At 33.8% G+C, this 17535-nt stretch overlaps 1 protein-coding gene across 2 annotated transcripts in view; it reads right to left on the reverse strand.

Moving 5' to 3' along the window:
• Positions 1–595: 595 nt before the first annotated feature.
• The window catches only part of LRP12 (LDL receptor related protein 12), a 94964-nt gene continuing 78024 nt past the window's right edge, over positions 596–17535 (reverse strand). Inside the window, exons 3-6 of one of the 2 annotated variants that reach the window (XM_081265877.1) lie at positions 12142–12344; positions 9622–10726; positions 8003–8135; positions 596–2953 (exon numbers count right to left, since the gene is read on the reverse strand). In XM_081265877.1, the coding sequence (XP_081122003.1) occupies positions 2087–2953; positions 8003–8135; positions 9622–10726; positions 12142–12344 (2308 nt within the window). In that variant the 3' untranslated portion in view covers positions 596–2086. The remainder of the gene's footprint in view (positions 2954–8002; positions 8136–9621; positions 10727–12141; positions 12345–17535) is intronic. The other variant, XM_081265876.1, reaches the window with a different exon arrangement.

The following is a 17535-nucleotide window of genomic DNA, read 5'->3' on the forward strand; positions in this document are numbered from 1 at the left end:
TTCCCCAGAAACAACAAAAACAAAACAGACACATAAAAATCTCCCCTTGAGGAGTTGTAGAAAAATGTGCAGCATAATTTGCATTATGATATATGGTATTCATATGCATATGAATACATTTATACATTATGATATTTCTGGAGGAATATATAAGAATCTGGTGTTGGTAAGTATCTCTATGAAAGGGAACTAAAAGACAGGTGTCAGCAGTAGTTACTCTCTGAACCAGGAAGATGTATTAGTCAATTAAAAAAATAAGTTAAAACATACTCCAGAAAACCAAAAACCTGAGAGTTGACAGTTGGTAGAATCTAGAAGAAGATTAATTTGGGTTAGAATGTGCTAACCCAAATTCTGCCATTATTCTATAGGAGTCTGAAATATATACGAAAATAATATGAAGAGAGAATGGATTGAGTAATTATACAAGATAAAACAATTAGGAGGCAGTTTTCTTAAAGGCAGTGATATTCAGGTCCTTAGGGAATTTTACGTTCGGTATGGGTGTAAGCTACTACATTACTACAAAGTGGTGAAACAGAATATACTTCCTTTCATTTTTCTCCCCAGATGTATTACATATTTTATGGCCTGAATCTGTATATGCACCAAAATTCAACAAAAATAAATAGCAAATTTGATTTAAAAAGTACCTCAAGGCAATAAAAAAAATCATTTTAATTTCTGATACATATTAAAACATTTTAGTCAGTTCTTCCTGACAGCATAACACGACAAATACACAAGACCTCAAACATGCTTTAAAATGACATTCAGCAAAGTATTTAAAAATTTAATAAATAGCAATAATCACACACAAATACATTTTTCATATTCAATCATTAAGCTACTAAAACAAACAGCTAAAGAATAAATAAACAGGAACTGACAATAAAAAAAAATAAATGGAGTTTTGCAATTCACTCTACTTTAAAAAGGGGGGCACAATCCGAGTGATTTCTTAATTTGCTTTTCTTCAAGATTATAACACGACCCCCCCCAGAGAATAAAATATATTGAAAAAAAATCACTCGTACAATAATGCAGTTTTTAAATACAACAAATAAATATGAAACTTGCAAAGCAATATCAAGTTGTAATAAAAATGTTCCCCCAATCCCCAAAAGCTATGGAAATATATAGTCACTGTGGTAGCAAATAATAGTATTTAAAGTGATAGTGCTTGTGCACTGAACTCATCTGAGACCTTGAAACGATTTTAGTGCAAATCCCTAGGGTCCAACACGAGCATAACCCTATATTAGGGAAAGACATTATCAGTTGGAACTTATCATGTACAATTGTTGTACATATTTTATAAAGTTCAAGATTTAATGCATAGTAGAATATCTTCATCCGCTTAATTCTGTTCCTAAATAGAGATGAAAACAGAAATGACTTGGGATTTTATCATTTGGTTTGTACCATATTAGAGTATTAAAATTAACAATAGAAAATCTATAAAAGAGTTTTGTTTTTGCAATTAGTTTATCTAATTCTACCAATTCCACATCACTGTATGTTAAACGTAAGAGAAAAATTTTGAGGAATATTTTTTTCCCTTTGACAAATTGATATTGTGATGAACTCCAATAACAGACAAATGTTATACAAACAAAAGAGTGTGAGGGTTTGTTTTCTTTTTGTACATTAACAACCTTCACATTTAGTATATTAAGTTACAAGATGTATTGGCAACAGCATAAAAGATTCAATTAAAAGAAGGTATTATTTTGTACAAACCTTTTAACGTAGGATAGATAAAATGACAGTCAAATGAGTTTAAGCAGCCATATTTCTACTATGAACTACAGTACCAGGATAAAAACAATTAGAAACAAATGGAACAACATTACTGAACAATATGAATACATAATGCAATTTTAGCTGCTAAATTAGTAAACTCTAAGTTCATAGAGTTGCAAGTTGTTTAATTTAACCATGCAGGCTAACATATAATAATAAGAAATCACCCTGCATCTTGTTTTTTCTCTTTTTAAACTAAAACTAGTTTAATTTTAAAGTTAGAAAACAATGAATGGATATTGCTCCAACTTGTATACAATCTCCCTTATGTGATTTGTACCTAACAAAGTAACAAAGCCTCATCATCGCTTGTTTCATTCTTCAGTGTTGCTTCTAAGCAAGTGTCCGGTATCTGGGCAGTGTGGACAATACCACAGCGCTCACAGGGGCCATCTCGATTACTTGGCCTCACTCCAGGGTTTGTTGCACTGTATGGTTGTCTAAACCCTTGTCCTTGTTCTGAGGAAAGATCAAGAAGTGGTCTTGAGCAGTCATTGACATCAATGTCTGAAGCTCCATCAGAAACTGGAATTAGCATTTCAACATCATCATCTTCTTCTCTTCCATTTACCCCATTATCAAGTTGTCTCAAAGGACTTTGGTTCTGATTTACGGAACTTGAGCGTCCTAATGTAAACCGTACCCAACGTAGCCCCTGAGTCATACGACTTAATGCACTTGTAAGCTGGTGACGTGCTGGACTTACACTTGGGGGTTCCACACTTGTCACATCCCTTCCATTATCTGTATGACCAGCTCGGGTGTTCTGAGTTGAAGAACTTCCACCTGCTCCCACTGTGGCTTCTACTGCTGTTGTGGGAGGAACTTTTTGGGGCAAAGCAGCTGCAACTCCACCAGATGCTCCTGCTGTATCTCTTCTCTCATTTTCTGTGTCTGTGTCATCAGACTCCACAGAAAACAAACTTCTGTGAGTATGGTTTCTTTCAGGTTCTCTACTGTTACTCTGACTAGGGACAACCTCATCTCCATCTGCTGAAACCAAAGCCAAGGACCCTGAATGATGTGATCTTGCAAAATTAAAAATACGATTCCAAATGTTGCTGGATCTGCCTGCCATAGGAAGCCTGATTGAAGTAAATCCAAGCTGAGATCGTACAGCTAGCCTCAGGTTTTCCAAAACAGAAGCCTACAAAAATAAGAAAGATTTTAAGACAGCTAACAATAAAGTATTGAAATGGAAAACAGTCTTCAGAAACTATTGTGGCTAAAATCCTACTACCACTGTTACTAGAGTCTAAGGAGGATGAATTAAATTACCTCATTCTTATTCATTCACCCCTCTACGAAATCTAATCTATAACTTGAATCATTGCTTTCTGTATAAAAAACTTCCTTGATATTTAATTTTATACAATCAACCTTATTTACAGTGATATTTAATGTCAATTGATAAGTTATTTTGTTTAAAACCTCATATAGTAGCCAATTCCTAAAAGTATACCAAAGGTAGAAAATAAAATTGATACTTCTACAACTAGCAACATAAATAAATTTCTACCATATTTCAATAAGTGACCTACTGTGCCCTATGTGCTTTTTGGTTTTTTGAAATAAAGTATAAGTTAGACTTGATTTACATGGCTGAAACTTTTCCTAGACATGGTGAGAATTACTCTATTCACAGAGCTGGTTCTCAACAATTTGTTGAATGAATGAATACTAAGGATTTAATTATATTGTCACAAATAAAGGAATTAATATACTTATATTAAAACACAGAAAACAACAAAAACAATAAGAAAAGATAAAGAAATTAACTTGTTTATAGCATTCCACAAAGATATCTAGACATCTGGATTCTTTCTCAATCTTTAAGGATTAAGTTTTACTTTCTACAGTTTAGTATTAAGCTTAAATCATATTATACTTTGAAAAACTGGTAATTTTTAATTAGTACATGTGGAAAGTAGGTACATTGTTCAACGGAAAGAAAATCTATTCTTTTTTCTAGATAAATGAGCTAGATTATTTTTTTAAATGCACAACATTTAAATAGTCTGTAAGCTCCACCTAGTGGTTATAAAAAGAGTATTCAAACAGAACAAACAGCTTTTATCAAGCTGGCATGTAGCATTTACAATATAGTATTTCTAGGAAATAATGGTGAGTTAATATACTCCTCCTTCAAATGAGAATCTGCTTCCCTATCAAAACTATATGTTGCCTCTCCTCTAATAGAGAAAAGAAAGAACGCAAAGAAGGAAGATGTGAAAACTTATGTTCTCCATTTGTCTTTGTGATAGGCATTGAATTTGTGATTTCTACATAGGTCATTCCATAGTACTGAGAACATAATTCATGGCAAGCAAAGAAACTACTGTCATAGGAACATTTCATGGTCTAGTTTTAGTAAAGCACAGACTGTCATTAAGAAATTTGAATATCAACATACATGGACTATAGTACAAATGGGTCAGATTTTTTTCACCAATTGAGGTGATATAAATGTTAATTTAAATAAAAATAGTGATTCACATCCATAATGCATTTCTCCATAGATGTAGCATCCTCAACATCTAGCATTCAAGTTGAGTGCTGTCTGTACAAAAGGTTAAGATATTCAGGAACAAACAAAAGTTTCTTCAGTTCTAGCCTCTTGTGTTCTCAGCTGTCACCCATTAAGATCAACAATGTCATCAGCATACTTTAATAATGACTTCAACATTAGGTGAAATTCTCCCCTTAGTTAAAAGTCTGTTTAATTAAAAAATTGCCAATCTAACAGCAGATTCTATAAGGGGATCTCATGGACATTCTAATTTTCTATGCTCTTTTAGCTTAGAAGTAGCAAACATCCCTCAGAAAGTATTTCATTTTAAATGAGATAGTAAATTACAACGTTATATTTTTATGAGAGCACTATAATTATATGTATTATGTATTATATTCATTCTGACAAAATAAAACATGCAAGAAATTGGTTTTTAATCTCCATTTCCCCTCTTTCCTTCCTTCCTCCTTCCCGCTCCTCCCTTCCCTTCCTTTCTCTCCTCTCTTCCACTGATTTCCTTTATTAATTTATCTTTGGATGGTATTTTCTGTATATACACACAGGTGAAATTCTTTTTGATATACACATACACACACACAAATACACATACACACGAGATGGTTAAGTTCATTCCATATTTCTTTCCCTTGGTTGTTTTTCTTTTTAAAAGCTGCTACGGAGGGCTGGGGCTGTAGCTCAGTGGCACAGTGCTTGCCTAGCATGCTTGAGGCACTGGGTTCCATCCTCAGCACCACATACAAATAAACAAATAAAATAAAGGCATTCTGTTCACCTACAACTACAAAAAAAGTACATGTATGAAGACACCAATTGGTGTCAACATATTTTATATACAACCAGATATATGAAAAATTGTGCTGAATACATGTAATAAGAATTGTAATGCATTCCGCTGTCATTTTTTTTTAAATCAATAAAAAAATAAAGTTCTGAACTTAAAAAAAAAGCTGCCATGGAAATCTGATAACTGTATACAAAAAATTTCTAACAAGTTTAATTAATCTCATTATGTGAATAAAATCTACCTGATCATTAATGAAAGTATTTTATTTAAAGTGCTGTTGGAGTAGAATTCTCTCACAAGGGTAAATCACAGCCTAGAGGATAGGATAGTATGTAGTTAAGTAATGTAATTTTACCCAAAGTCATTTGTCCTTGGTGTCTGTGATCTCTAAACCCATGGAATGCCATGCCTGGTAAAAGTGTTCTTTCCTGAAGGCCTTGGGCCAGCCAGAGAGCAACACTGTGGCTTAGGGTTGTGGCTGAATCATACCAAAGATGTGATGTAGGGTGGAGGCTTTAGTTAGAAGGGGTTTTATTTTAGCTCTCCTTTAGTCTTTATGCAGGCTCACTCTGATAGTCCCTCCCCCTGAAAGTCTAGGAGAGATTTTAAGCGAAATCCCCTTATGTATGGGGGCTGAGCTGGGTGACACACACCTGTTTGTTGTTGCAATCTGTCGGCGAGTGGCTGCAAAATGGTGAGGCCAATTTGGAAAGCAGTATGGAGATTCCTGGGAAAGCTGGGAATGGAACCACCATTTGACCCAGCTATTGCACTTCTCGGACTATTCCCTGAGGATCTTAAAAGAGCGCACTATAGGGATACGGCTGCATCAATGATTATAGCGGCACAATTCACAATAGCTAGACTGTGGAACCAACCTAGATGCCCTTCAATAGATGAATGGATAAAGAAAATGTGGCATCTATACACAATGGAATATTATGCAGCACTAAGAAATGACAAAATCATAGAATTTGCAGGGAAATGGATGGCATTAGAGCAGATTATGCTAAGTGAAGCTAGCCAAGCCCTAAAAAACAAATGCCAAATGTCTGCTTTGATATAAAGAGAACAACTAAGAACAGAACAGGAAGGAAGAGCATGTGGAAAAGACTACAGATAACAAAGACGAATGGGGGGAGAGAAACGGAGAGAGAAGGGAAAGCATATGGAAATGGTAGGAGACCTTCAAGGATACATAAAATTACAAGAGGCTATGAGGGGCAAGGGGGAGGGAAAAAAAAGGGAGAGAATTGAACAACAGCAGGGGAGATAGAGAGGGAAGATGGGAGGGGAGGGGAGGGGAGGGGTGATAGTAGGGGTTAGGAAAGGTAGCAGAATACAACAGACACTAATATGGCATTATGTAAAAATGTGAATATGTAACAGATGTGATTCTGCAATCTATATTTGGGGTGAAAATGGGAGTTCAAAACACAATTTGAGTCTAATGTATGAAAGATGATATATCATGAGCTATGTAATGCTTTAAATAATCAATAAAAAATTAAAAAAAAAAAAAAGAAGGGGTTTTAATTAGGTGAGCCTTCCCAGGCTGGTAATATTCCCTGCATATTGTCACACAGCTGTCAACAGAGTCACACATCTTTGTCAACAGAACAACACTCTTCTGTCTCATGTGGTGAAAAGACAACTGGGAGGTCCAAGTTTAGTGCCCTTCTGAACTCTGTCTTATGCATCTCTTCCCTTAGCAGATTTTAATTTGTATCTTTTTCCTAGTAATAACTTGCAATCATGTGTAAGCTCTGGTGAGTTGAGTATCTTTAGTGAATTATAAAACATGAGGATGGTTTGGGGAACCCTGTGAGCTTGTAATTGATATCAGGAATGAGGGCAGCCTTTTATTGGTTGTGATCCCTGTAACTCCCCAGGGTTCAGGGGCAGCATGATTGATGGTGAACGGGGTGGATTCTTACCTATAAAGAAATCTTCCCCATGGTAGGACCAATAATATAAAGAAACCACAACCTAGATTTTTTTTTTCTATTTTGCCTACAGAATTTCAAACAGTGGAACTTGTGAATTATAAATTATCTCTGGAGAAACATTTAAAAAGCACAAATTCTCACCAAGAACTTCCTAGAGGACTTAAGTAAGATGAGAGGGACTAATCAGAAATTTCATGCATGGAAAGTGGGATGCTTTTCCATTTTGAACAAAATTATCTCAAATAATATTTAACATTTTTTTTTTAATTTTGAGGATAATTTGTATTCATATAATTTATACATTTATACACTGGATAAATTTACAGTTTACATAAACATAAACTCTTATGCTTAAAATGAACTCAGGTACATTTTTAAGCATTGGAAAAGAAAAACTTAAAAATCTGATGAGAAATTTTAAAAATTAAGAAAGATTAATAAAGAATGAGTTACTATATAAAGGAAATGGGTTAAACTCTTATTAAACAGTATAAAATCTAGTTTAAAAGTTTTCCCTCAAGTGAGATGAAAATGGTGACATCATTTCAATTACTGTTACTTATAGTTGGTTAATCTAGCACGTAATATTACTAGTATATTAATTTTAATACTGATTCTTAAATCTCTGAAATGTTCAAGTAGAAAATAATTTGCTAAAGTTACCCTGAAATTTCAGTGCACTAAATTATCCTAAACAGTAAAATACCTTAAAAACATACAACCAAATCAAAAGAGTAAAAATTATATTTTTGAATTTTATAGTATTTTTAAAATATAATGAAAAAAAATGTTAAAATTTAATTCTCCATATATTTAATCCTTGACTTTATTACAAAATCCTAATAGTCAAGGGAGCTTGCTTTACCATATATACAGGTATGGATTTTATTTCAAGAGACACTGAAATAGAAACCAGAAAGTAAAATATACCTGATTAGGTGAACAAACAGGAAAATCTTCCACTGGTGGAATTAACCCCTGAGCAATCAACTGTCCATAAGAGGGAGGAGCTTCTCTTCTTAACAATTCTGCTTCCACTCTTGACAACTGGGTTTCAAATGATCTTTGAGAGAAGGCAGGGATAAAAAGTGTTTATAAAAAGGCAGGTCAAAGTAGAAAACTTCTATTGTCAGTAATTAAAACAATCTGAATATGAGCATATTTGATTATTTGTAAAGCTTAGTCATACTGAAAATACATATAATCCCTACACTGGGAATACAAAAATGTAGTGGGCAATGTGTCCACAGGGGGTTTTATACTAGTAGAAGCTGGGATCCCCATGTTTTAATACATTGAAAAGCCTATAAAACATAAAAGGAGAAATAAAAATACTAGATTTTTAAAACCCAAAGCAAGCAGGTAGTTCTAGACATAAGGTAACATTATTTGAAAGGTCTCAGGGAACACTTCATTAAGTTTTTACATTTTTACACTTCTTTTCAGATAAGAGTGAAATGAGTCAACACACTATCTGGAATAGCTGGATCTTGAACTGAAAACCTGACTCTTCACTGTGCTCTTTTGTTACAAAGTGATAAGGAGTTTTCTGGACATTTATACTTAATCAAAGAGAAGTTGCAGTAGTGGCTATTATGACACTATGCATCAGTGTGACATCTGTTAACTTGGCTGTCTGGTATGCTCTTTGTTAAATCTATTATTTGTAATTCTCCAGGGTCTGAAGATCATTGTTTACACAATAACCTCATAGAGGACCTCTCTGCCATTAAATTCTGAGGTTCAATTTATCCTGCACCACAACAAAAACTGCTCCCCCTGGAGGGTCGCCCTTTAATGCCTAACCATTTCTCACTGAACTGAGAACTCTGAAGCTCTCAATGAACATCCTTGTGTCTGTCCCATTCTTACCTACTGCATATTTATTTATGCTCTGATCATATGCTCATTCTCCAAGCAGTGCTGGGCATTCTGCTGCTCTATATACTTCCCCAGGCTTTGGTTGAGCCCTAGCACCCTTCTCCATCTACATTCTACTTACATATTTAAAATGGCACCTAAATGTGTCATGTGAAAAACTTCCACATCTCCCTATCAGACTACATGTTTCCAACTTTGATACCATGGTTTCACAGCTCTTACAGCACTTCTGTTTTAGCTGTCTTATTCCATACACCAATGTCTTCCTAACTATAAACTGCTTGAGATTATGCCTTATTTGTTTTCTTTTCACTTGTAGAGTGAATGTAGTAGGTTCTCAAATATGTGAAATTACTGAATTAATACATAAAAAACAGGTTAAAAATTATATCTGAGAGTTAGAGCTTGCAAAATTTCTGATTGCATTTGAAAACAGAAGCTGGTAAATACAGATTGGCTTTCCTCATCTCGTAACTTAAGTATTTAGTAGTTTGTGCCTTCAGTCTTAGGTTTTTCACATGGATTTTATAAGTTATAATAGTTATACATCCCTAATCTAACATAAAACAAAAACGTATTGTTAATCCTATTCAAGGACTTGTGGCATACATTTGATCAATGTTTTTATTGCACAGGCGTAATCACTATAGTTCTGTCTTGATACTGACCTTCGTTCAAACATTCTCAAAGAATAAAGCTTACAAGTACATCCCAATGCAATGACGAGTAACAGGCCACAGATAAGGCTCCCTATGACGGCTGCAGTTATGACTCTGGTAGGCACAATTACAGGGCAATTCTCTTCATCACTGCCATCACCACAGTCATCTTGAGAATCACACACCCAGCTTTCAAATACACAGCGATTGTTTTTACAATGAAAATTTCCTGGCTGGCAAAAAAAGCAGTTTTTTTCATCTGAACCATTTGGGCAATGGTTTTGGTAGTTGCAGCGATCAGAACGAGGATAACAAACACCATTTCGGGAACATGGAAATTCTTCCTTCTGGCACATGGTACAATTGATGTCATCTCTTCCATTTGGACAATGCCAATACCCATCACATCGTTGCTGCTCAGTGTAACACCCCCAGTTACCTCCACAGGGTATTTCCCATGGCAAACAGAAGCCATCTACTTGGTAAGTAGCATTAAATCCCCTGGCAGCATTTACTTTATCAGCACAAAAATGTACCCTTATCTGTCCAGAAGAAGAAACAACTGTAAGAGGTGCGTGAGAATCAAAAGCAGTTAATACACGTAAAAGTTTGTGTGGATTCTCCTCTAATCCATCATATATTTTGACATAATCACCATAACCAGTACCATCAAGTTTAAAGTCAGTAAAGCGTAAAATGACTTTACGATGATCACCAGTGTCTATTAACCAGGTGCAATTGCTTCCAGGAGGATAAAAGTCTGGATAATTGGGAGAATTAAAAGTGCCATAAAAATACTTCAACCATTGCCCACAGGTTGGCACATCACAGTCGATCTCATCTCCTAGGTCAAGGCAGTCAATGTTCCCATCACATTTTAAAGACTCAGGGAGGCAAGTGTAAACTTTGGTAAAACGGGACAGACACTGGAATTGGTTGTAAGCACAGGGTTGAAAGGAAGCAGCTGTTGGAGGATTAGCTTCTTTGGCACAGATCTCTTCATCGGAACTATCTCCACATTCATCCATGTTATTACATTTCCAGGCTTCTGGTATACACTTTCCATTACCACAACGAAACTGATCACAAGCACAGTTTGGCTCCTCAGATTTTCCTGGTAGGATATAGGTAGGGGGAAATTAATAGGGGGAAAGAAAAAAACGTATTTGTCAAAAGGTATATAGTAAGTATTTTTTATAACAAATTTTGATTAATCCTAAGTTATAAGGGTTTTTAAAAAATCTTATAAAAACAGGTTAAGTTATAATGACAAATTAGTACAGGCACTAATTATTCAATAATTCAGTTTACTAACTGCCTACTATTTTTTCCATAAAGCTCTTTGTATCTTGATCTAAAGAGAGAAGGGATCAATTCTGTTTTGCAGACAGCTATTTTATTATAGAACTTAGTAAAATGATGTAAGATACATGAGCCAATAGGATACACTGCCTAAGAATTTTAAGCAACATTATATAAACATTAAAACTGTGATAAAATTTTTAAATAAAAAAAAATCTAAAATAATCACCTTTTCAAATATTTTTTCATATTCTTCTCTAGTTCTTATCTTTATACACAAATATTTTACCACGTACATTATAGCATATCTTGCAGATTCATTAGAGACTCAAAGTTTTGCTATGATTATTGCAAGATTAATCTGAAACTGTTTATAATGCTCAATGTAATCATAACAATAATTTTAATTTTTTAAACTGCAAAATTCTGCACATATTTAAGCTAAAGATACAAATTTATTTATCAAAATAAAACGAGAACAAAAAAATTTGAGGTGCCTATAAAATTCTAGTTATCTTAATATATCATCCTAAGGTATTTAACGACAGCAGATTTCCATAGTCCCCAAAGTGACAATTTTGGACTAATATGTATTTGTCCAACTCACAACTTATTCACTGGCACACGGGTGACAGAAAATGTGCTTCAAAAGCTAAATGAATATTATAAAGACTAACTTTTTAAGAAAAAATATAAAAAGCATGTAAAATAAATTCAAATACGTAAAATAATTTGCAGCAAAAAATATACTTAACTCTAATGCTATGAATTTTTCACATTTCTATGATATCTGGTCACTATTTTTGAATCCAGTTTAAAAAAAAAAGCAAAAGACTTTTCATTAAAGACAACTACAATTGTGAAACCAGTCCTCTTTTCTTGAAACTGTAAAAAAACTGGTAATTCACATAGACACAAAAATATTCTGAAGTAACTTTTGCAAAACATGGGAAGTTACTTAATAAGATAGTTTTAAAATAAATATATTTAAGACCTTTAAAGAGAAAATGGACTTCAGTTTATAAAATGCTCATTTCATTATTAAGATACAAAACACCTTTTGGAGTCCTAGTTCTAAGGTATTTTAGCTTCTTATCTTCAACCTTGGCTACCTTGAGGATCTACTCATAATTAAATGAACATTATTCAGAAGATTAGCCTTGAAAGTCACTGAGCAGATAATACTCAGAATTTGGTTTGATATCTTTCTTGTTTTTAAAAACACACCTGAAAAATATGCCAGTCTGAAACCTTTTCTAGAGACACTGTCATCTGAATGGAACCTTATCCAGACATGGTCTTGTGAAGAGATATATGGAGGTGGAATTGTGGAACCACAAGCTCTGTAACTTTCAATATTTTTGTATGTTTCTATTGTCAACCAGTCCAAACTGCATCTCCTGGACCCTTGAATATCAAAATCCTGAAAACTACAAAAAAAAAAAAGGTCAGAAAAGTTTCATAATACAAAGTAACTGAAAACTTTATTATAAACCTCTATGTATTCACTGATTCCAGGTAGATAACCAAATCAACAACAAGAAATACTGCTTCTATGTTCTTAATATTTATATCTTTTCCCCAGACTCCAGAATAGCACTTCTTCATAAATAATACAAAATCCCCAAACAATGCTAAAGAACAGATGATAGCTTGTAGCTTTTATCCCCCTTCTGTGTGCATATTTGGAAAAACTAACATCTAATTCAGGATTTTCTAAATTGTTCTAAGTTTGAACCAGAAGTGCTACTCTGTAATCTGATGAATAGAAGTACACACAGAGAAAGCCGTTTACTAAGAAATACTTTTCCCTATGTTTATTGGCAATTTCTATCTTTTCCTATGTACTGACTTGCTATATGCCTTCATCTATGAAATTTTTTCTTATTTAAGAATTCTTTACACATTATAAACATGTTCAACTGTAAAATACATGTATGAGATGTGTTCATTCACCCACATTCATATTCTTTCCAATAGCCGGTATGATGGCAGCCCTCATTATGGTTCTATTGTGCACTTTCCTTAAGACTAACTACACTGAACATCTTTTCATGGATTTATTGGCCTTTCATATTTCTTCTAAGACACTTCTGTCCAAGTCTTTTAGCCATTTAAAAAATTTAGGTTATTTTTTTACTTATAAAAATTCTTTTGATATTCTGGATTAAAGTTCTCTATTAGATATGTATATTACTAATACTCCTCTAGTCTGTGGTTTGCTTTTTCATTTTCTTAATGAAATCATTTAATACGCAGAAGTTTTCAATTTTGTTTTTGACAAAGTTTAATTCATTATTTTTTCCTCTGTATTTAGTGCTTTTAGTGTCTTCCCTTTAAGATACTTTTGTTTACCCCAAGGTCTCAAAGGTACTCACAATGTTTTTCTTTTACATTTTAGAATTGTAGCTTTTATATTTAAAGCTATGGCTTATCTTGAATTAACTTCTGTGTGTCCTCAAGTAGGGGCTGAGATTCTTTCCATTACTCTTATATTTATGTAGAACACATAATATACAGTACAAGTTTTTGTTTTATCACAGTTAAATTACTATCTGATCATCCTCAACTTATAGAATTCAGTTTTACATTGTGTTTGAGTAGGTTAATTCCTGCTTCAATTTTAAATCTTCAGTAAATTCTTAGTTTTAAGACATTGTCTTTACCTGAAAAAGTATAGTACTTCCAGAGTTTTGATAAAAATTCCAAGGTATTTTATAAAGTCTGTTATGGTTTGGATATGGGGTGCCCCCCAAAAGCTCCTTTTTTGAATGTTCAGAGGCAAAATGACTGGATTATGAGAGGTGTAACCTAAACAGTCCATCCTAACTGTAGGCAGGCAGGGTATAGTTGGAGGAGGTTGGTTACTGGGGGTATACCCTGGAAGGGCACACCCTACCTGAGGCCCCTTCCTCCAGTTCTGTTTACTGGCTTTCATTAACGGAACAGTTTTCCTCCAATGCCACCACCCTTCTGCCATGATGTTCTGCTCCACCTTAGGCTCAAAGTAATGGAATAGGCCGACCACTGACAAAAATCTCTGAAACCACTGAGCCAAAATAAACTCTTCCTCCTCTAAGTCATTCTTGTCAGGTATTCTGGTCATAGCAGAGCGATGCTAAGGTGACTAATAGGAAGCCCCTCTATGACAGCAACTTTCAAACTCTAAACTCTGTATCCCCTACAATGGACAGGATTCAAACTTCAAACTTCTCCTCAGCTGTGCACACGCATGCCAAAAATCCTTGCACAGTCTTTTCAGCCTTCACCTCTTAGCTTCCACAGCATTCCTTTGAGTTTGCTTTAAGCAAGGTTCATGGATCAGCCAAGGACTTGAGGAGAATTTATATGCATATATAATGGCCTCTTGCTTTTCAGCTCTCTCCTTTCCAGGGATTTGCTTTAGTTTTCAGCCATTTCAGCAGTCCCAACTCTATCTTTTGGTGCCCAAATGACAAGACCATGGCAATCTGCTAGAGTTCTGGTTACTCTAAACTGCACAGACTATCAAGAATCTTCAGGGAGCTGGTGGAAAATAAGCCTCTCTTGCCTAGTGCAGTTTCTTCTTTCAAAGGTGAAATCCTCTCCAGTTTCTGTCAGTGTTTAATTACTCTTCACTGACTTCAATTTTTGGTTTTTGTTTTGTATTTTACCCAGAATTGGTAACTATTGTATAAGGGAGGGCTAGTCCAATTCAAACTAGGGAATACCTAATTAAGATGCATTAAAGCAGGAACATTGTCCAGAATGAGAAATAATAAATATCTGTTCATGTATACTCTATTGGATTTAGATTGCTAATAATTCATTTAGAATTTTAAAAATGTATTCATATGTGGATTAGTTTTCAGCTTTCTTTATGCTTTATAATATCTTACCTGATAAAGCACTGCTGGACACATCTGTGTCTTGTAACACTTTAGAATATAGTTTTAGGGTTGCAAGTTTTAATTTTTTCATACTTTTTAAATTTAATCAGCTTTTCCTAAACTTTTCTGAGTCAGTTTTGATCACTGAAGTTCTCTTAGAAATTATTCATTTTATCTTGGCAAAATTTATTTCTATAAAACTATACTCAGTATTTTTATATGATTTAAATATTTTTCATTTCTATAGTCTTTAAGTATATTTGGATTTTCTATGTAAAAAAAAACCCGTATTACTGACAACCATTGAGTTAAATGCTAAGCTTATTTATTTTCCATCTTACTAATTTTTAAATTAATGCATTAAAATCTGTAAACGTTTCTTTAGTCTTTCAATGTGTTCCAACAGTTTTAACATGTAACATTATCACTAAGATTATTTTTAAATTATTTAGTCCTACTGTGATTTTTTCTTTAATTCAGGAGCTATTTATTAGGAACATGTTTCCAAACATATGAATCTTCTTTTCCCTTTATTTTAAATCCACTGTGGAAATGCATTAAGAATTCCTTTGTTATTCAATACATAATAAGTTTTAAAAATTTTAGTTGTAGATGTACACAATATCTTTATTTATTTTTATGTGGTGCTGAGGATCAAACCCAGGGCCTCACACATAGCTAGGCAAGTGTTCTACCACTGAGCTACAACCCTAACCCTCAACACATAATCATTTTAAAAACAAATATTTTATATGCCTGCAAAAAGGTATGGATTTTCTGTTGAAAGAGGCATAAGCATTAAAGGTGTGTTTAAAATCTTCTATTGTAACTGTGGACTAGTCAAATTTGCTTTCTAATTCTCTACATTTTGCTTTGCTTTAGGATGTGTTTTTAGGTACATAAAATTTACTATTATTGTCTCTTCCTGGTGGACCATAACATTTATCACTAATATTTGTGCCTTAAGTGACATTATATCTCATGCTACTCTTCTTTTTCCAGCTTTCTCATGGTTAGTATCTCTAATAAAGCTAATGTACCTCCTCTTTTAAAATTTTCTGTATTAGTTTTGTTTTAGGTATGTTCTTACAAGCAAGCTCTCTATAGCAGGATCATACAAAACAACTAACCAATATTATCTGCCTTTTAAAGGTTTGAGTCAATACATTTGTGTTTATTTAATAATTTGAGGGAAAGTTCAATTTCCTTCTTTCTTTTTTTATTAATAAAATCTCTTAAACTTTTCTCTTCCTCTAATGAATATTCAAAAGTGTCATTCCAATTTTTTTCAATAGTTATCTTCAGATATTTTAATTCAAATTCTAAAACACATGTTTGCCCCTAACAAAGGCCAAGTAAGAGTATTCACTATTTTGATTCTCCCTTCAAATACACAAATTGGGTAGAAATAATAAGTAACTTTTATTTCCACTAACCTTTAACTGAAATATATTAACATTTCCCTTCACTTATAAACAAACCATGATAATATTTATAGTACCTATCATTTCATCACTACTAAACAGATGTTTTTATATTACAATTCCATTTTTATAGACATCTAAAAATACTATTTATGCACAAAATTACTTTGAAATTATAGTAGTTATTATAACTGTCACTTGCTTTGGTCAATGTGTTAATAAGGATATATTACTATTGAAAATACCTGATAGCTGTTATTTTAATATAATTGCATTTTGTAACACTATGTGTTTTGTGAATTATTCTGGGGAAGAATTCATGGATTTTATTATATTACCAAGCATCTTTAGCACAAAAAAAAAGGTGAAGAAAGAATCCCTGAAGTCTTACAACATAACGTCTGGGGTAAATTTGTATTCCAGTTTGATTTTTTTTTTTGGCTATTTTTATTAGCATTAAATTTTCTCATACATTCAGGAATTTTCAGATTGTGGGCTTATTCTGGGGAAGGTTTTTGGTTCTCTCTTTTTTAAACCCTCTCTCCCTGCATGCTCCCCCACCTGGGTCTCTATGCCACACCTAGTCTTAAATAGTGGTTTACAGTAGTCTAGATCCTGCCATGGAACTGTAGGTAGCAAAGTCCCTCATATTTGTCAGGGTCTGTCCTCACACTAAGCCCTCAACCCCAAGTAAGTTCAGGCAGTGATTAGTGGAAGTCTTAAAAACTGTTTTCTTGAGCAAAACAGCTTGACCCTAGTCCTTGGCTTCAAGAAGGATGCTAGATTTCAAACACTTGTTATCTCCTAGGGCTAAGCTGGCCTTTGTTGATTTGGGTGGGTTTCGAGGAAGAGGAATAAAGTAAAAATGCCTTAATCATTATCTTCACCCAGTTTTAGAGGTCTCAGGATTGTATGTTGGTACTTTGTAAATTCTGTTTTCCTCTTTTGTCCAAAATTTTAAATTTTATCTATCTATCTATCTATCTATCTATCTATCTATTGGTACTGGGGATGGAATCTAGGTGCACTGAACCACTGAGCCACCTCCCCAGATCTTTTTATATCTTATTTCGAGAGGGTCTTACTGAGTTGCTTAAGGCCTTGCTAAAATGCAAAGGTTGGCTTTGAACTCCCAATCCTCCTGCCTTGGCCTCCTGAGCCACTGGGATTACAGGTATGTACCACTGCACCCGGGCTTATCCAAATTGTTTTAAAAACCATGTTTCTAATTCCATTTTACTAAGGATTTTAATTCTAAATCCAGGTTTAATCAAAATATTATAAAGCATCTATCTATTCTAAATAATATACTTTTTCTTTTGTTTTAT

This window comes from Spermophilus citellus (assembly GCF_964194105.1).
Source record: "Spermophilus citellus genome assembly, chromosome: 14".
Taxonomy (NCBI): Eukaryota; Metazoa; Chordata; class Mammalia; order Rodentia; family Sciuridae; genus Spermophilus; species Spermophilus citellus.